Genomic DNA, 20938 nt, shown 5'->3' with positions numbered 1-20938 from the left:
TAGGAAGTGTCACAAACCAATACCCTGAGAAAAAAAAAACTATAACAGATCATGTTATTTTGACCGATCTCATATGATACGATCTTATCTCTCATCTCAACTTCCCTTCTTTGCTCGGAAGGTCAGAGGGCAACACCAATTATCACATTTGTGAGTATTCCTGGCAGCACATTTTTCCTTTGACCTCTTTTTAAAATAATATGCTCAAACACACACTGTGTGTTGATTTATTGGTATGCTAAGAGAGCCTTAACCCCTACTTTCATTGCAAACACCTGTTGTATCAGTTTGAAATGGAAGAAATGGTTATGGTTTCACACTTTTTTATGGTTGGTAAACCAGCTTTTGGCAACATTCAGTGTCACAGAATAAGCCTGAATATGGTTTGCACTACAGCTTGATGCTCATAATGCTCATAGGTATGTGAAATTTTCTGTTACGATAATAAATCATTCATACTTTATTCATTAAAGTGGTTGGTATTTCAATTGCTCTGCACAAACGGGCATGCTTTTATGTAGAATGTAAAATAACAATACAAATATGAAATATATATATATATATAAAATAAAAATAAAAAGTAATATTAAATATTAAATACAAATTATAAAATATTCTTATTTAATTAAACAACAAATTAGTCTATATCATCCATTATCATTAATACTATGTGGTTCAAATTAACAATAATCTATGCTTTGTATATATTTGTCTGAAGAGGTGGACTTGCCACTGCACTTGTCTCCTTTAGTTGCTCACTGGGGGTTTTAAGGTATATTGTTTAAGGTATATATATATATATGTAAATAACAATAAAATGTTACCGTGTATTGTATATTTAAGCGCAATAAATATTTAAGTGCTGTACAAATAAATTTAATTTAATAAATTGTGCCCTTATCAAAGAAAGATGACAGAAAGTAAATTATGTTCTTTTTCATGTTCTTCTTTGATGATTATGAACATAATTAGTACATTTACATTTATGCATTTGGCAGACGCTTTTATCCAAAGCGACTTACATTGCATTATCCTATACATTTATACATAGGTATGTGCAATCCCCTGGGATCGAACCCACAACCTTGCATTGTTAACACAATGCTCTTACCACTGAGCTACAGGAATGCTTAGTAGTACACCAATACTACTGTTAACAGTGAAGTGTAAAGTTGTATAAGTAACAATTCAATTTTTTCATGGCATTTAGGCTATTAAACTAGGATAATATTAATTCATGTACTATTGTTCATTGCTAAAAAGAAACCAGCATAAAAATGTATCATTGTTATTTCATGTTAGCTTTATTATAACCAATTTTACCATATAAAATTTCATTAAGTGTTACCCGGTAATTACTACTTATTTATATTTACTTCTACTGTGACATAAGTCCTCATATCATCATCCAAGATTGTCCATAATAATAATAAAATAAATCATGTAAACAATGAAGATATATTTATTCCATATTGTCTATTAAAGCTAGTGCAGCAAAACACTGTTTGCTAATATTGTTGTACTAATGTCTTAAAGATTATCTATTTGCAGACTTACTATGCTAACTTCTGTCTTCCTGTTTTTCTAATACAGCAAGAACGCCTCTGGTTCTCTGATTATGAGTTATACAGCTGCCTTACTGAGGTAAGACCAAACATTATCTCCGAATGTAGTTCAGACAACAGAAAAAGAACTTTGAAATCAGTCATATATATATCATATATATATACACACACACACACACACACAACTTAGCTCTAACAAAAATTTATACAGTAAATTAGATTTTATGAATTCATACGAATTAGCCACCAATTCACCAAAATGTAAAATAGTTATGAATTGCCATGTCATTGTATTGGGGAAGCACAGGACGGAAGGCATGACTGAGGGCACATGCATTATACCTGATGAGTGTTGTTCTGATGAAGTCAAGTCACATTTATATAGCAGTTTATACTAAACTGATTGTTTCAAAGCAGATTCACAGTAATAAATAAAGAAAACAACAGTATTAATAGTGAAGTTATTCAGTTATGAAATGGATACAATTTCAAAGCGGGTCTAAAAAGACAAAAGTGTCATTATTCAGCTCAGTTTAGTTCACATTTAGTTGTGAACTTGGCTTCCTGCATATTCCTATATATATGATTGATTTTAAAGTATTACTACTAGTATATAAATCATTCAATGGTCTAGGACCTCAATACATTGCAGATATGCTCACTGAATATAAACCCAACAGATCACTCAGATCATTAGGATCACATTAGGTAGAAATACCAAGGGTTCACTCTCAGCATGGTGAGTCCGCTTTTAGCTATTATGCCAGCCGCAGCTGGAACCAGCTTCCAGAGGAGATCAGGTGTGCTCCTACAGGAGTCACATAAATCCAGACTCAAAACACATCTGTTTAGCTGTGCATTTACTGAATGAGTACTGTGCCACTTTGCGTCCGACTGATTACACTATATTTTATTTCTGCATTCTCTGTTTGATTCTAAACTAATGTATTCTTCCTTTTGATTCTAATCTGAACTCAAATGGCACTGATTGATATGATGAACCAGTGTTTTGCACTAAATCCTGTGGTGGAGTTTGAGGGGGATTGACTCATGACAGTCAAGGGACACTGTGGTGACTAGTACAGATTACTAGTCAGGTACGGATTATCAAGAGAACACTGAGGTGAATGGTACAGATAACTGGTCTGGATTGGTACAGATTACTAATCTGGTGGGCTCAGATATATTTCACGGTACTACTGAAAATCCACAGAAGAATACTGACCGTAATGGGGAAATCTCAGAGTCAAAATATTATACACCGGCATTTTTCTAGATGAGAAGTTAATTCTTTGTATTATCTTTTTACTATTTTAATAAATTTTTACTCTTTTTCATTTTAGAACTGTATTTAGAACTGGGATTATTATATTTCCTCTCTATGCAAAGCACTTTGAATTGCCATAGTATATGAAATGTGCTATATAAATAAACTTGCCTGGCCTTGCCTTGCCTTGTTAAGTAATGGTATGAATGAAATGAAATACAATTTGGATGCTATTTTTTTTTTTGTTCAGTGTTGATTCAATTGGTGATAGTAGTATGTTCATTGAAGATCTATTTTGCACTGAATTATAAGTGTCTCTGTCTTTTTGTCATGAACAGGACCACTGCACAGCCTCCATGGACAGGGATGGTAACCAACAGCACCCTTGTTCTAAATTATCAAGCATTGTCCAGGTGAATTCATATCACATTAATTAGTCAGAATTCTTCTAATCATACTTCAAGGATAAATAACATCTTTAAAATTAATGTCATGGGTTTAATTATCCCACTTATTGTGACTGGATTTTGTTATTCATTGATTCTGAAGAGACTCCTGACAGTTCGCTCTTCCAGGAGGCAGGTCATGCGTCTAGTCATTGTGGTGATGGTGGTCTTCTTCTGCTGTTGGGCTCCATACAATGTTGCAATTTTTTGTGAAAGCTTAGATTTTACGAATTCATATGAATTAGCCAATTCACCAAAATGTAAAATAGTTATGAATTGCCATGACATTGCATTGGGGCAGCACAAGGACGGAAGCCATGACTAAGGCCACATGCATTATATATACCTGATGAGTGTTGTTCAAGTCAAATCACATTTATTTATATAGCACTTTATACAACACAGATAGTTTTAAAGCATATTTGTAGTAAAAGAAAAAAAAACATTATTAATGTTGCAACGTTCTTTAGTTATGAAATGGATAAAATTTCAGCTGTGAAGCAGCTCTAAAAAGACAAAAGTGTCATTATTCAGCTCAGTTTAGTTCACATTTAGTTAAGTAATAGTGTGAATGTTTCAAAGTTCACTAGTTATTAAGCAAACTCAGTTCAAAACTGAGTTTGCCATAGAAGATAATAGTGTCATTATTCAGCTCAAGTCAATTCAGTGTTGTAAGGCTCCAGCTTGTAATGACTCTCCCTGCCTCTAGTTGGCACTGAGCTGTAATGACTCTCCCAGCCACTAAGGCTCCAGCTTCTGTAAAATTCATTTTTTGCCACTTTTGATTTCTCCCACCTGTGGGGTTCATTAGCTTGTTTGTGTTGGCCTATTTTGAGCAACCCGAGAGGGAATGATGCACAAGGGAGAAGTGCTGCTTGTACTGTGGAAAGCCAGACCACTTCAGGTCCAACTGTCCCGAGTTGTTGGGAAAAGACAACTCTCGTCTAAGAAGAGGGGGGCTGGGACGAGAGTAATCACCTTTCCCCAACCAGCAGCTTCTGGGGTTTCACTCAATGTTTCACTGCATTGTGGTAACCAGCATCACAAGCTTCTGGCCTTCCTTGATTCAGGGGCTGCTGGAAATATTATGGACTTTACTTTGGCCAGACACCTGAGAGTTCAGTCCATCTCTCTTCAAGAACCCCTGACCATAATCGCATTGGATGGGAGACCCCTGGGATCTGGTCAGGTAAGCCAGTGCACTACACCCCTTCATCTACAAATTGGTTGTCCTAATGAGAAGATCCATTCACCAGAGTTCCCTTTAAATCTTGGCTTCCCATGGTTATCCATTCACAATCCACATATAGATTAGACCGCTAGGGTAGTAACTGCTTGGGGCGCTAATTGTGGAATTTCAGGTGTGTCTCTCTGTTATGTTTCCGAGTTGCTGAAGACACCTACTGATTCATGATCAACCACCTCCAAGATTCCGCCCATTCCTCTCAAGCCTCCAGCCCAATCCACAGAGTTACTAACTATTCCCAAGATTAAACCTGTGGCCTCCAGAGTCCTGGTGCATCCTCCTAAGCTGTCTCTAGTCCCCTCAGAATATGCAGACCTCTGTGTAGTCTTCAGCAAGACCCGCACAGCCTCTCTGCCACCCCATAGGCCGTATGACTGTGCAATAGATCTGCTCTCGGGAACCTGCCCTCCTCGAGGGAGACTTTTTTCCCTCTCTGCCCCAGAAAGAGCTGTAATATATCAATGATGCTCTTAACAGCATATTAATTCGTCCATCTACGTCGCCGGCAGGGGCTAGCTTCTTTTTCACGGGGAAGAAGGACGGCGGTCTTCGGCCTTGCATTGATTACCGGGGTCTTAATCGTATCACGGTAAAGAAATGCTACCCACAGCCACTAATGACCTTGGCCTTCGAACTCTTACAAGGGGCGACCATTTTTTACAAAGTTAGACCCTCCGAAATGCCTACCACCTTGTTAGGATACGAGAAGGACATGAGTGGAAGAAGGCTTTTAACACTCCAAATGGCCACTCTGAGTATCAGGTAATGCCCTTTAGGCTAGTCAATGCTCCAGATGTTTTTCTGGCACTTATTAATGAGGTGGTACGTTATATGCTAAACAAGTTTGTATTTGTTTATCTTGATGACATTATCATTCTTCTCTTGTTGTTATAAAGAGCATGTCCAACATGTCCGACTCGTCCTATCTCAACTGCTGAGGAATGGACTATTTCTCAAACTAGAGAAGAGTGAATTTCATGTCCCCACTGTCTCTTTTCTTGGATTCATTGTCTCTAGTGGCAATGTTCAGATGGATCCTGGCAAGATTCAGACGGTTCTGAACTGGCCCCAACCAGGCTCCGTCAAAGAGGTCCAACGTTTTCTGGGATTTGCCAATTTTTATAGAAGGCTCATTAGGAACTTCAGTGCTATTGCAGAACCCCTGACCTCTCTTACCGAGAAGACATCAAGGCCATTTAAGTTAACCGAAAGGGCTGATCAGGCATTCAACCAACTCAAGCAGCTCTTTACTTCCGCACCCATTCTGACTTTTCCAGATCCCGAGTAGCCCTTTGTAGTGGAGGTGGATGCTTCAGACATCGGGGTAGGAGCAGTATTGCCGCAGAGAGCAAGGAATGACCACAAACTTCAACCTTGCGCTTACTTCTCTCGTCGACTTTCCCCAGCCAAGAAGAATTATGACATTGCTAACCAGGAGCTGTTGGCGGTGAAGTTGGCACTTGAAGAGTGGAGACAGTGGCTGAAAGGTGCCAAACACCCATTCCTTATCCGGACGGACTACAGGAACCTCACCTAAATCCGGGAGGCCAAGAGATTGAACTCACGTCGGGCTTGTTGGGCCCTCTTCTTTAACCACTTTGAGTTTACCCTCTCATGGAGAGCACAATCACAAGCATGACGGAGAGCACAAGCAGCCCCGCTAAGAGCCACTCAACAGCAGCAGAGGTATGCAAACCGGCACTGTAGAATTGGACCATCACTTAGACCAGGACAGAGAGTGTGGCTGTCTACTAGGGATCTCCCTCTGCACGTTGAGTCACGGAAACTAGCACCCCGCTTCATCGGGCCCGTCAAAGTCCTCAAAAGGATCAACCCAGTGTCCTATCGTCTTCTACCTAGGTCCATGCGTATTCATCCCCATTGTCTGTTCTCCTTTGTCCCCAGCCAGGAAACCAGGTCCGTGGGAAGACCCAGTATCTTGTGGATTGGGAGGGTTATGGCCCGGAGGAGTGGTCTTGGGTGCCAGCTCGAGATTATCTAGACCCAAATCTCATCAGGGAGTTCCACCGCCATAAACAACGCAGCTAGGAGAACGTCGGGAGCTGTTCCTGGAGGAAGGGCTCCTGTAAGGCTCCAGCTTGTAATGCCTCTCCCTGCCTCTAGTTGGCGCTGAGCTTTAATGACTTTACCAACCACTAGGTGGCCCCAGCTTCTGTATAATGAATTGTTGCCCCTCATTAGTATTTGATTTCTCCCACCTGTTGGGTTCATTAGCTTTTTTGTGTTGGCCTGTTTAAGCATGCCTCTTTCTTTCAGTTGTGGTCAGTCTTGAGCCTACTATGCTTGTATTTTCCTTGCCAAGAAAGCTAAGTCTGTGTATTTTTGGATTTGCCTTTTGGTCACCTTTTTTTTTCTCTGGAAGCTCGGCTTCCTTTTTGTTGTACATTTAAACTTAATAATAATAATAATAATAATGCGTACACTATTTTTTTCTCTGGAACCTCGGCTTCCTTTTTGTTGTACTTTTAAACTTGGACTCTTCAGCAAAGACACCTTTTGTTCATTCATCTAAGTCTGCAAGTTGTTCTTGTGCCCTTGGGTCCATCTGCTGCTTGTCATCCACAATACTGTAGCTCAGTGGTAAAGGAGCAATTCAGTTGACTTGAAGACCAGAGTTCAATCTCAGCCTCAGACACCTATTACAAGTGTTGATTCAGTTGATGATAGTACAGTATTGTGCATTGAAGATCCATTTGTACTGAATACGTTTCTTTGCCTCTTCTCTTTGTCATGAACAGGACCACTGCACAGCCTCCATGGACAGGGATGATAACCAACAGCACCCTTGATCTAAATGATCAAGCATTGTCCAGGTGAGGTCATATCACATGTATCAATCACAATTCAAGGAGAAACTCTGCTTTGCTTATAGTATTTTTTTCCCCCCTGTTCAAGTGTGGATGGGCGACATACTGATGATCCATATACTCCTTCACAATACGACTATTCTGACTTCTACTCTGGAGATTTAGATTCATCTGCGTATTCTTGTGTTTATGGAGATCATGCAGATATCTTCCTCCCTGTGTTATACTTCCTGTTTTTTGTGGTGGGATTTCTGGGTAACATACTGGTGGTCTGGGTGGTCTTGATGGGTGTGAAGCTGAGAAGCATGACTGACATCTGTCTCCTGAACCTGGCCATAGCTGACCTGCTGCTGGTCTCCTCTCTTCCCTTCCTGGCACACTCTGCAATAGACCAGTGGATCTTTGGAGATGTTATGTGCGTTATGGTCCTCAGTGTCTACCACATTGGATTCTACAGTGGAATATTCTTCATTGTACTGATGAGTGTTGATCGATACTTAGCTGTAGTTCATGCTGTGTTTGCATTGAGAGTCAGAACAAGAACATATGGGATCTTAGCCAGTTTGGTCATATGGATCATTGCTTTATTTGCATCCTTTCCTGAGTTGACGTACCTCAAAACCTCAAAAAATAATAATAAAACTTATTGTACATATTATCCAACCAATGATCAAACGTCTAATCATACTTCAAGGATAAATGGTATCTTTAAAATGAATGTCATGGGTTTAATTCTCCCACTTATTGTGATTGGATTTTGTTACTCATTGATTCTGAAGAGACTCCTGACAGTTCGCTCTTCCAGGAGGCAGGTCATGCGTCTAGTCATTGTGGTGATGGTGGTCTTCTTCTGTTGTTGGGCTCCGTACAATGTTGCAGCTTTTGTGAAAGCTTTAGAACTAAAAGAATGGATACCTAATTCCTGTATCAGCAGTAAGGCAATTCGTCTAAGTCTTCAGATCACAGAAGCTTTGGCTTACTCGCACAGCTGCCTCAATCCAATGCTCTATGTGTTTGTGGGAGAGAAATTTCGGAAGCATCTTTTTAGACTCCTGTACAAGACACCCTTCGGTAGATTGAAATTCATGAAGAGTTATATCATACAGGCAACAGGATCTGTTTATTCACAGACCACTAGTGTGGATGAGAGATCCACTGCAGTGTGAACAGAACATAAATTGGAGTAGGGAATACATGCCAAAAAAAAAAAAAAAAAAAATCTAATAAGGATTTACTTGGATGATAAAAATGTTTCCCTTCCAGTACATGTACTATATTGACAGACACAATTTTTTTTTGTTATTTCCAAAATTGTTCAGTATATAAAAGACTGCTTACATCAAAATGATAATACAATGTCATACACAAGCCTCATAATGTTATCTGTGCATATTTTGTAAATGTGTTATATTTTTGTAATATTTTTTTTCTTTAGAATTTTTAGTGGTTTTCTAGCAACTTGTATATTTTACATGTATACATTCATATATTTTACTGTTACTGTTTTTGTTTACTAAGACTGTAATTATATTAACTATATTTTGTAAGAATAAATACCTTCAATAAAGATGTATGTAAGTGTGTGAATCTCATTGCAGAGTTATACACTGGTGGGAACAGGAACAAGGTAAATTAGTAACACTTTACAATAAGGTTCCATTAGTTAAAATCAACAATACATTACATGATAACAAATTAAACCTTATTATAAAGTGTTACCAGTGAGTTACTGTAATTAGCATAAAAAAAAGAGTTATCAATATGAATTTTGCCATAATATAAATTATGCCTGAGGGGACAACAAAAGACCTGTAACTTAAACTGTTCAAAATCTAAATATCTAACAGTCATAAGACTTGTATAGAACTGGAATCTGTTGAACTTAAATGGATGTTATGTGGAATTGGAAAATATTTTACTTTTTGAATAAATGTTGTTTAAATAAATAATAAAATTAACCAGTTTTAAATGTTTGATCCAACTATTTATGATCATGAGAAAGAAAATTAAAATAATATCTTCTGTAAATGTACTTGCTAGAGTAAATGTCAAAACAATTGCTTTGGGACATTCAGACATTTATGTTTAAAGTGGAATCTGTACAACTTGGACAACCAATAGTCACGAGAAAGAACATGTAAGTTTTGTGATGAGTAATTAAAAATAATGTGATGAGTGATTGTGATGAAATGGCCAACTTTGTGAAGCAAAATAACTGCACTCAATGTACTTGCACTCTTCACAAAACAGATAAATTGTGTCATCTATAAAAGACATCTAGAGCTGGGTCGTATGAAACTGGGTCATAGACGTAACCACAGACCCCAGCCACTTCTCCTCCACAAATGCATGATTCAAGTTGTGCTCAGCTATGATGAGCAGATTTAACGTATAGACTACACAGATTGTCATCACAGCGGCCATTATGATTCAGTCTAATATCCCCAGTGCGACCCTTCTAATGAAATTATGTGCAGCATTCTCATATCTGACCAGTTCGAGTGATTAGGCCTTCACTAGCCAGTCAAAACATCATGTGATAGACATCACTCCTTCCCAGTACATTCATAATAACACACTGACACCTTCTGAGGGACTATCCCCACTACCATAATGAAACCCGAACTTAGTGTTTTTGCTCTTTGCAAGTTTGGAAAGTTTTCTCACAAGAGTTAAGGACACGACAGGTAAAACTGAACACACAAGTAGTACTCAAACACAACGGCTATGACATTTACATTGGAAATTACAAATAGTTTATATGAGAGATTTAGAAACTCTTGAGCTGATGAAGCCTTCATGAATACATACACCTCTATAATTTTTAAGACAACATATGTTGAGGTTCATCTAATTCAACCCACCATTAGTTAGATATCTATTTGTGATGTGTGAATGTGAGGAAAACGGGGGACAGTTGTATCTTTACATTTTAATTAGGGTGTGGCTAGACCTTTAACTTCCACTCATTACATCCAAAGAGAAGGAGCTGGCTGTCAAGCTCAACCCATTGGCTCTTCTGTGAGCAGCCTCTCATTCAGGGACTTGAAGACCGAGGCTGCGTTCCAGTCCACTTTTAGACGCGCACTTGTGAGCTTTCCTAAGCACTTCCCCTCGGGGAAATTTTGAAGTGCGTTACACTTTGTGACGTGGACGAGGGAAGTTTATATGGACAGCCCCTTGTTCCTTCGATTTTGGAGAAGGCTACTTCAGTCTACTGAGACTACTTCATATGTACAGTTCAGGCAGCTCCATATACCACAATGCAACACGATTGTGACATCACCGAAGATCTCGTCTAATCACCACCACAAACAACTATGATATAATTTTTTTCAATATAAAACAACCCAAACACACCTATATACATTTGGATGCTCCATTAAACAAATTCTTAAAGGAGCACTTCACCCATTTGCATTAAGCTTTGTATCGTTAGAAACCCAGTCATATTTTTGAATGGTCGTGCATTATTCCCTCATTTTCCCCTGAGACGGGAGAAATACGGATTTCAGTGTTGCAGTTCCTGCTTATAATGATGTAAAAATTGCCATTTTGCGTCATTCTAAAGTGTGGCGGTTACACAAGGGCAAAAAGGGGTTTTCCTAATGAATTATAATAGGACAAGATTGTACAATTCGAACTCTGACTATGCCACTCTGGGAATTTCACCCAAAGAATTAGAATGAGCCCCTACAAAAGGCATACACAGGTTCGTATCACCGAAGAGAGTCAGAGACATGGGTCATCATACAAAAATAAACTTTATTGACAATTCATAAAAGAGAACAGTATTAAAAAAGGATATGGAGCACTTTGTTCCAATTCAGCCAACCACTAAGGGTTTAGTACAAGGACGAGAGCTTACCCACAGAGGCAGAAAGTCATAAGCCAACCCGCAGATGCAGGATCACTGCACTTCACTGTGCGCACACACTCACACACACACACACACGTGTTAATACCAATCACAGCACATGGTGAGGAAGATACCGCCACCCAAATAAGCCAGTCCTCTGCCCCTGGTGCTCAGGCCCTGCTAACACACACACACACACACACACACACACGCACGCACACACACACAATCAAATAAAAAAGTCACTTTGAGAGCTGGGTGGATTATAAAGCTCAAAATAACCAAAATAATAAAATATTAAAGAAACCCCAAGAAATAATCAGAATTTAGTAGTAACAGACAATTCAAACTTTAAAAACAAAAATCAAATACAAATGAAGAGAGCAAGTATAAACAATTAAAGAATCAAAATAAATTAGAATGAGAGAAGAGCAAAAATCGCAATTCAGATTTTAGCACCAATCTTGTAATATCAAATCAAAGAGAAATGGAAACTATGTAAAAGCCAAAAATAACTAAAATAATTAACTGAAGCCCCAAGTTGAAACAGTTGAAACAGTTGAAACAGGAGCACGGCGACCGTAAACGAACACTGAGCACCCCAACTGGAATGCAGTTAACTACGGGGGAGCTAGGGGGAGCTCGGCTCCCCTTAATAAGACATGGGCTCCCCTGAAAACGTGATTTGAGAAATTTTGGGGGGTCTCAAAAAATATTGACAATGTGTTATTTTGACGTGCAATTTCAGTTTTGTGTTAAGTGATCATCGTGGATTATTATGTGTAAAATAGCAAAAATATAATTAATTCATGCATGACGGCGATTTAAACCTACCGGTAATTCACTTTAATAAAGATACTGTCACATGTCTGTCCTGTCTGGTGATGCACATGGGTGTTTTGTTATTTTGGGGCCATGTGCTCTTGTCATTGTCTGGTCCCTCCCCCTTGTTATCTGATTATTGGTTTAGTTGTCCCACCTGTCCTGCTCGTTACCCTCCTTGTTTGCCTCCCTATTTAGTCTTCCTGTGTTTGCTGTCCTGTGCTGGTTCGTTGTACATGTTACGTGTTTCGTGTGTACCTTCCCGTTGTTTCCCCAGTGTTGGAGTTGTACCTTACCTTTTTGTCGTCTTATTAAATCACTCTGCAAATGAATCCACGTCTCTCGTCTCCCACCCGTGACAGAACGAACCAGCCCATGTGGATTCAGCGGAGCGAACTTTGTCCGGCGGAGAGGGAGAATGGGATCTCCTTGTTCAAATATTTTTCGATGTGCGCCCAAAGGAATCTGGAGAGGAATTCATCATCACTGGATCCATCCAGCGTTGGGACGTCATCGGTGGTTTTGGCCAGCCTCGAGTCTTCAGGCGTCCGTCGGGGAGGACGGAGGAGGAGGAGATCTGCGCCGGCCCAGTCAGAGACCGTTCGCGTCCCGTCTGCCCAGCCAGAGACCGTTCGCGTCCCGTCTGCCCAGTGTGAGACAGATTTAGAGATGACCATTTGTGGGGCCGCCCAGGCAATGATGGACTATTTGGAGCGTCTGGCTCGGATCCTAGACATGCCAGTGTCGGCTGTTCCTGAGTCGGAGCCAGTGTCTGCTGTTCCTGAGTCGGAGCCAGTGTCTGCTGTTCCTGAGTCGGAGCCAGTGTCTGCTGTTCCTGAGTCGGAGCCAGTGTCTGCTGTTCCTGAGTCGGAGCCAGTGTCTGCTGTTCCTGAGTCGGAGCCAGTGTCTGCTGTTCCTGAGTCGGAGCCAGTGTCTGCTGTTCCTGAGTCGGAGCCAGTGTCTGCTGTTCCTGAGTCGGAGCCAGTGTCTGCTGTTCCTGAGTCGGAGCCAGTGTCTGCTGTTCCTGAGTCGGAGCCAGTGTCTGCTGTTCCTGAGTCGGAGCCAGTGTCTGCTGTTCCTGAGTCGGAGCCAGTGTCTGCTGTTCCTGAGTCGGAGCCAGTGTCTGCTGTTCCTGAGTCGGAGCCAGTGTCTGCTGTTCCTGAGTCGGAGCCAGTGTCTGCTGTTCCTGAGTCGGAGCCAGTGTCTGCTGTTCCTGAGTCGGAGCCAGTGTCTGCTGTTCCTGAGTCGGGTCTGGTGGTTCCGATTTCGGTGGTCCGGAGACGGAGGAGGAGAAGGAGAAGAGCCTCTTCATCGGGTCGTCTGGTGGTTTCTAACCCAGAGACCAGCCCGGAGGTAACTGCCATCCCTGCCGCGTTGCCCGAGCTGCTCGCCCTGCCGGCCCCGCCCGAGCTGCTCGCCCTGCCGGCCCCGCCCGAGCTGCTCGCCCTGCCGGCCCCGCCCGAGCTGCTCGCCCTGCCGGCCCCGCCCGAGCTGCTCGCCCTGCCGGCCCCGCCCGAGCTGCTCGCCCTGCCGGCCCCGCCCGAGCTGCTCGCCCTGGTTCCTGAGCCGGTGGAGCCGGTGTCTGTTGCTGTTCCTGAGCCGGTGTCTGTTGCTGTTCCTGAGCCGGTGTCTGTTGCTGTTCCTGAGCCGGTGTCTGTCCCAGTTCCTGAGCCGGTGGTGTCTGTCCCAGTTCCTGAGCCGGTGGTGTCTGTCCCAGTTCCTGAGCCGGTGGTGTCTGTCCCAGTTCCTGAGCCGGTGGTGTCTGTCCCAGTTCCTGAGCCGGTGGTGTCTGTCCCAGTTCCTGAGCCGGTGGTGTCTGTCCCAGTTCCTGAGCCGGTGGTGTCTGTCGCAGTTCCTGAGCCGGTGGTGTCTGTCCAAGTTCCTGAGCCGGTGGTGTCTGTCCAAGTTCCTGAGCCGGTGGTGTCTGTCCCAGTTCCTGAGCCGGTGGTGTCTGTCGCAGTTCCTGAGCCGGTGGTGTCTGTCGCAGTTCCTGAGCCGGTGGTGTCTGTCGCAGTTCCTGAGCCGGTGGTGTCTGTCGCAGTTCCTGAGCCGGTGGTGTCTGTCGCAGTTCCTGAGCCGGTGGTGTCTGTCGCAGTTCCTGAGCCGGTGGTGTCTGTCGCAGTTCCTGAGCCGGTGGTGTCTGTCGCAGTTCCTGAGCCGGTGGTGTCTGTCGCAGTTCCTGAGCCGGTGGTGTCTGTCGCAGTTCCTGAGCCGGTGGTGTCTGTCGCAGTTCCTGAGCCGGTGGTGTCTGTCGCAGTTCCTGAGCCGGTGGTGTCTGTCGCAGTTCCTGAGCCGGTGGTGTCTGTCGCAGTTCCTGAGCCGGTGGTGTCTGTCGCAGTTCCGGAGCCGGTGGTGTCTGTCGCAGTTCCGGAGCCGGTGGTGTCTGTTGCTGTTGCAGTTCCGGAGCCGGTGGTGTCTGTTGCTGTTGCAATTCCTGAGCCGGTGGTGTCCGTTGCTGTTCCAGTTCCGGTGGTGTCCGTTGCAGTTCCAGTTCCTGAGCCGGTGGTGTCCGTTGCAGTTCCAGTTCCTGAGCCGGTGGTGTCCGTTGCTGTTGCAGTTCCTGAGCCGGTGGTATCTGTGACTGTTCCTGAGCAAGGGTCTGTTCCTGTTCCGCTTTGGTCTTCACCGCCATGGCTGCCCGAGTGGTCGTCTTCACCCTGTTCGTCTCCGCCCTGGCCGCCAGATGGACTGTCGTCTTCGCCCTGGCCGCCCGAGGGGTCTTCACCGCCCTGGCCGCCCGAGGGGTCTTCACCGCCCTGGCCGCCCGAGGGGTCTTCACCGCCCTGGCCACCTGATGAACTGTCCGCTTCGCCCTGGCCGCCTGATGAACTGTCCGCTTCGCCTGTCCCTCCCGTCCCGCCCTGGTCTGTCCCTCCCGTCCCGCCCTGGTCTTATGGAGCGTCTGGTAGCCGCTCCGTAGGGAGGGGGTAATGTCACATGTCTGTCCTGTCTGGTGATGCACATGGGTGTTTTGTTATTTTGGGGCCATGTGCTCTTGTCATTGTCTGGTCCCTCCCCCTTGTTATCTGATTATTGGTTTAGTTGTCCCACCTGTCCTGCTCGTTACCCTCCTTGTTTGCCTCCCTATTTAGTCTTCCTGTGTTTGCTGTCCTGTGCTGGTTCGTTGTACATGTTACGTGTTTCGTGTGTACCTTCCCGTTGTTTCCCCAGTGTTGGAGTTGTACCTTACCTTTTTGTCGTCTTATTAAATCATTCTGCAAATGAATCCACGTCTCTCGTCTCCCACCCGTGACAGATACATGCTATTCTTGTCATGAGCATCAAGGTGTGGTGGCGCTGCGGTGCAAATTCCACTCAAGTTAACTCAAAGATTTGTAGAAAAAAATATAAACGAGGCCATTGTTCTGCGCGCAAAGTCCTTGAAGTCCATTCTGGGTTAAGGAAAGGCATGTTATTCCCAAAATGTTTTGTGGCTGGGTTGTTATAGGTCTGTGTGACTCTCGATGTTAGGCCTAATTGAACGGAGGAATTATGGTATTCTTCTTTACCCCGACGAGTAATTTAACCGTTGTTCACGTGAACTCAAAAACTTGTGGGTGGATGTTTGCTGTTTGACCTATTAATTTGTGTCGATAAAGTATAATAGGGTAAATCCTGTATAGCGATTTATCCAACCCGATCTCACGGCAATTCGTACGAATTTTACGAGGTGGTTTTTTGCTAAATCGTACATATTTTACGATTTGCCAAAATTGTATGAATTCATACGAATGACCTACCCCTGACCCTGCCCCTAAACCTACCCATCACGTGGGTTTAGACAAATCGTACAAATTCGTACGAGTGAGAACGTATGAATTGGTACAAATTAGTCACCTCGTAAAATTCGTACAAATTCGTACGAATTGGTCGTGAGATAGCGTTGGATTTATCCTATATAGTGCTTGCATAAAACAAGTAGTGCATACACTTGTAGCTGAACATGCATGAACTTCAGACGTCTGTCATAGTTCATTGCGTCTGTCACGTGACAAAGGAACGAAAGACTCGGAAGGTAAAGTAATTATTTATGTTCCTTCTAAATTATTTTTGACTGCATTATAATGATTTCTTAATTCAGAATATGATCAAGATTGCGTAGGTGCATGTGTTCGGGGAATTTGCCTGTTAAAATTATAAAATTTAAAGCCCCTTAAATGAACGAAATGGCTCGAAAAAAGATTTGTTCATTTTGATGAACGAGATTGAACAAGAGAGTCAGTAAAATGATCCGAACTTCACACATTTTTCTCATTCTGAGAAAGGGAATAGATTAGGCAACGTTCTTAAATACAGACCAGCGCCTCAAAAACGCACACCTCATACCACTAAGAACGACAAGCGAGAGATTAAAAACAAATTATCCCTACCGTCTCATGTTCACATCCAGTTCGTACAACCAACGATAACAGTAACAAACTCGTACAGCGGAAGGCGGAAACGCGCTCTCCAACTAAAATCAGGGTCTCTAAAATGTACATTTAGACAGAACGCACTTCTCGTAACAGTACATTTCATAACCTACAAACAACCAGCAGTATCTTCTCCTTACCGGTTCGGGTGCTCTCATCCGGTTTCCAGGAAGCGGTGACAGAAGCGCGTGAACTACACAGTGGTTCACAAGAACTGACGCATAACAGGCAGCACATACGTTACGGTTTTTATAGTCCAGGGGCACAGATAATAGGCTGGAATATCAAATGATGATGACGAAAGCAAAATTGGCCTTCCTGCTACATAAGCAGGAAGTCCCATATCTTTGTAGAGAGGTTGAGACTACAAACATTCCTTCCTTATTTATCCAGTGGGTGGGACCCAATCATGCTACAGACCTATTACAGATCAGTGGGTGGGACTTCACTTGCAGAAACTAAAAGCAATATCCGCAATCGTCTTAGCGGTCCCTAATTTAATAACAAATGATCACTTCGACGGAAGTGAATCAATCAAAACTAACTTTAGCTGGAAAATATCTTTATTCAAGAACCGCTTTAAAGCCAAAACAATCTGTTACCTTAAATTAAACGTTTATCTCTTTAAAGCTAATCTACATTGTTAAAAGCGCTATATAAATGAAGATGACTTGACTTGACTTGTTTGGAAGCTAAGACAACAGCGAAGAGCATCTGAGGCTGATGGAGGAACAGGAGGCGGCTTCTGCAGCCGAGGCAGAGGACCTGCCTGTCGCGGACGAGGAGCCCGGACTGGCTCGAGCCTGTGCTCTCACTGTGCGCCTACGGAAACACAGGGATAGAGTCCGTCTACTACAAAGAATTTCAATGATGCCAATTTCTCCTGTACGAAATCTCTGAATCAGACGAGGACACGGGCATTTGTGTTGTGAATCGTACTAGTTTTGCGGTGTTCTGGATTAGTCAATGTCAATGTCAATTTTATTTATATAGCACCATTAATCACAACCTAGGTTGTCCAAAGACATAAGACAATATAATTAATAAATAGAAAAACAATGCAATAAAACTTCCTCATTGATTATATGCCAATTCGCAAAAATGAGTTTTTAGCTTAGATTTAAAAACAGACAGTGATAATGCAGAGCGAATACAGAGAGGCAGATAATTCCACAGTCTGGGGGCAGCTACTGAAAAGGCGCAGTCACCCCTGCATCTCAGCTTCGACTTCGGAATGCATAACAATCTCTGGTTGGACGACCAGAGAGACAGACCTGGATGATATTCAGTTAATAAATCTGAGAGGTAAGGAGGGGTCAGACCGTTTCTTTCTTCTTTAATCCTCTTGGCCCCCTTGGATTATAGTCCAGAGCTTGTCTTGCTATGTTCCTCGGATCCTTTCTAAGTGTGTGACCGATCCATCCCCACTTTCTAGATTTTATTTCAATGTGGATTTGCTCCTGGTTCATGCGTCTCCACAGGTCTACATTTGATATTTTGTTAGACCATGTTTCTGAGACAATTGTTAATGAACACTCGTATTTTATCAATGATTGATTTGGTGGTTTTCCAGGTTTCACAGTCATATAGCAGGACTAATTTTACGTTTGAATTGAATATTCTGATGTTGGTGTTTCTAGAGAGCTGGGAAGAAAGCCATACAGGTCTGAGTGTTCTAAAGGCATATCTTGCTTTGCTGATGCGCAGCTCGATATCTTTATCAGCTCCTCCATCTGTGCTGATGTTGCTTCCGAGGTATACAAACTCGACCACATCTTCCAGGGATTTCTCCTCAATTGTGATAGGTTGGTAGGTTTTGGTGTTAAGTCTCATGACCTTGGTTTTCCCAACGTTTATCCTGAGGCCTATCTGTTTACTGTGTTCATGTAATCTTGTGGTCTTGCATTGAATGTGTGTATGTATTTCTAAGATTAGAGCCAGGTCATCAGCAAAATCAAGATCTTCTAGTTGCTCAAAACCTGTCCTTTGACCATCCACTGACATTTTCATTGTCCAGTCGATGGCGATGAGGAAGAGGAGGGGAGACAGTAGGCAGCCTTGACGTACTCCTGTTTTTATAAGGATGATGTCCGAGAGCTTACCATTTGAGGTGACTTGACCTGTGAATCCATCATACATGCATTTAAGGCTGCTCCTCTCAGTCCCCATCAAAATCCTCTGCCGAATAATCCTAGACAGAATACAAGAAGAACCACTAGACAAGATTTTCAGGAGAGAACAAGCAGGTTTCCGTAAAAACAACTCGTGTACAGATCACATTGCAACACATTGAATAATTGTCGAACAATGCATCGAATGGCAGTCATCATTATTCCTAAACTTTGTCGACTTCGAAAAAGCCTTTGACAGCCTAGACAGAAACATTCTGTGGAAGCTGCTCCGACATTATGGAATACCCATATAACTGGTCAACATAATTAAATGCAGGGCCAGACCGTTTAAGGATTTAAACACCAAAAGAAGAATTTTAGAATTCACTCGATAACGCACGGGTAACCAGTGCTGTGCAGAGAACGTAAAACCGGCGTAATGTGGTCCCGTTTTTTAGTACTGGTTAAAAGTCTTGCAGCTGCATTTTGAACTATCTGCAACCGGGATAAAGCAGACTGGCTAATCCCAGTTGCAGTAATCCAATCTAGAAGTAATAAAAGTATGAATTCATTTCCCAAAGTTTTTTCTTGACAGAATAGGTTTTAATTTTACTAGTAATCGAAGTTGAAAGAAGCATGATTTGGCCACTGTATTTATGTGTTTGTCAAATTTCAGCATATCATCGAAGACGACCTCTAGATTTTTAACCCAAGGCTTCACAGACGAGGATAACTCATCAAAATTGATCTTTGGTGTGTGTGGCAAGCAGAACGAGGTCGAGGGATGTGATTAATAATGAACGACACCGGCCTCACGCCGTTCTCTCACGTCCCTCGACCTCGTCCTGTTCGCCACAGTGTACTAACAGAATCTGAAGAACCAAACACTATTATTTCAGTTTTACTTTCATTAAAATTATGAAAATTTAAAAACAGCCAGGCCTTCACATCAGTGAAACAGGTCATAAGTGCCTCCAGACCATTCAAGCTCTGTTTTAATGACAGACAGATTTGAGTATCATCTGCATAGCAATGGAACGACAGACCATGCTTCCTAAAAATAAAACCCAATGGGAGCATATATAAAGAAAAAAGAATAGGAGCTAAGATGGAACCCTGAGGAACACCACATGATAGAGGAGCTGCCTCAGATGAATGTTCACCCATGTAAACTTCTATTAGAAAGATATGATTTAAACCATTCAAGAGCACTTCCTTTTATGCCAACACAGTGCTCCAAGCGAGAAAGAAAGACAGTGTCGTCCAAAGTGTCAAAAGCAGCACTCAAGTCTAGGAACACCAGCACAGCATAGTCCCCAGAGTCGCCAATAAGTACACTATAATTTAAAACCGTTAAAAGTGCAGTCTCTGTCGAGTGATGTTTTCTAAAACCTGATTGAAAGACCTCAAATATCTTATTTTCATCTAAGAAACTCTACAATTGTTGAAGAACTATTTTCTCTAGAATCTTTGTAATAAAAGACAAATTAGAAATGGTCCTAAAATTATCTAAAACAGTAGGGTCTGGATTCGGTCTCTTAAGCAAAGGATAAACTGTGGCATGTTTTAGCACATCTGGTACAGTACTAGTTTCAAAACATTGGTTTATCATATTCACGAAGTAGGGACCCACTGTATCAAAAAATTGTTTCAGGAAAAATGGAGGCATGAGTCATGACATCAATAGAGGAGCCTGACGCCTTTAACTGACACTATTTCTTGAATGGATGGATCAGAAGCAGGGGGAGATATCCCCAATCTGATATCATTAATCTTATTAACAAAAAAATCTAAGAAAATCCTAAGAACAGGGTACTCAAAGACAGTTAGTTAATGAGTCCATTGAGCAACATGAATGTTAAAATCACCAATAATTAACAGTTTATCATATTTGATTATAAATTCCCCTAAGAAGTCTGCAAACTCATTTAAAAAGTTTGTATTGTGCTTCGGAGGGCGGTATATCAGAGTAAGCAAGAGTGGGCCATTCAGATCTAATGTAAACAACTGCAGCTCAAAACTCCGATAGTCATGAAGCATAGTTTGGCGGCAAGAGATTTGTCTTTGAAAAACCTTTACCGTGGCCCGTTGTACAAACAAACAATTTTGAGGTAAAAAAACGTTCACAGTAGTAAGCCAACTTTCAGTAATGAATAAAAAATTATTACGGCAGCACAGTTCCTTAATTATTACGCAGGAATGAGAGTATAGTTCCTAGCCATATTGGCCTAGAAAATCGCAACTATTTATTTTCTGTCGTTCTTAGAACACAATGTAACTTCAGAAGAGGCAAGTTTTAAATAAGAAAAATATCGAAACTCTTTGGTCATCTTTTTGAGAGAGATGCTGACGGTCTAATCAGATTCAATGATCTATGCTAAG

General features: G+C 42.2%; 1 protein-coding gene across 4 annotated transcripts; it reads left to right on the top strand.

The window, feature by feature from the left end:
* ccr8.2 (chemokine (C-C motif) receptor 8.2) lies at positions 1–9075 on the top strand. Of its 4 annotated transcripts, XM_079626943.1 has the most exons (6): positions 137–150; positions 1594–1644; positions 3171–3245; positions 3382–4467; positions 7284–7358; positions 7441–9074. In XM_079626943.1, the coding sequence occupies exons 4-6, from the start codon at positions 4442–4444 to the stop codon at positions 8516–8518; spliced, it is 1179 nt and encodes a 392-aa protein (XP_079483069.1). In that variant the 5' UTR covers positions 137–150; positions 1594–1644; positions 3171–3245; positions 3382–4441; the 3' UTR covers positions 8519–9074. The 4 variants fall into 4 exon arrangements, with proteins under 4 accessions (XP_079483068.1, XP_079483069.1, XP_079483071.1 ...); XM_079626942.1 differs by lacking the exon at positions 3382–4467 and having other exon boundaries at positions 1–150; positions 7441–9075; XM_079626945.1 differs by lacking the exons at positions 137–150; positions 1594–1644; positions 3171–3245 and adding an exon at positions 6430–6610 and having other exon boundaries at positions 4450–4467; positions 7441–9073.
* Positions 9076–20938: the final 11863 nt, after the last annotated feature.

Source organism: Phoxinus phoxinus (assembly GCF_949152265.1).
Source record: "Phoxinus phoxinus genome assembly, chromosome: 10".
NCBI lineage: Eukaryota > Metazoa > Chordata > Actinopteri > Cypriniformes > Leuciscidae > Phoxinus > Phoxinus phoxinus.
This window is presented reverse-complemented; position numbering and strand designations above follow the sequence as displayed.

Coding starts and splice junctions, on each gene's coding strand:
- ccr8.2 (XM_079626942.1), top strand. CDS start 74: ATGATACGATCTTATCTCTCATCTCAACTTCCCTTCTTTGCTCGGAAG. Junction 151..1,593: donor CAACACCAATTATCACATTT/GTGAGTATTCCT, acceptor TTTCTAATACAG/CAAGAACGCCTCTGGTTCTC. Junction 3,246..7,283: donor AATTATCAAGCATTGTCCAG/GTGAATTCATAT, acceptor TGTCATGAACAG/GACCACTGCACAGCCTCCAT.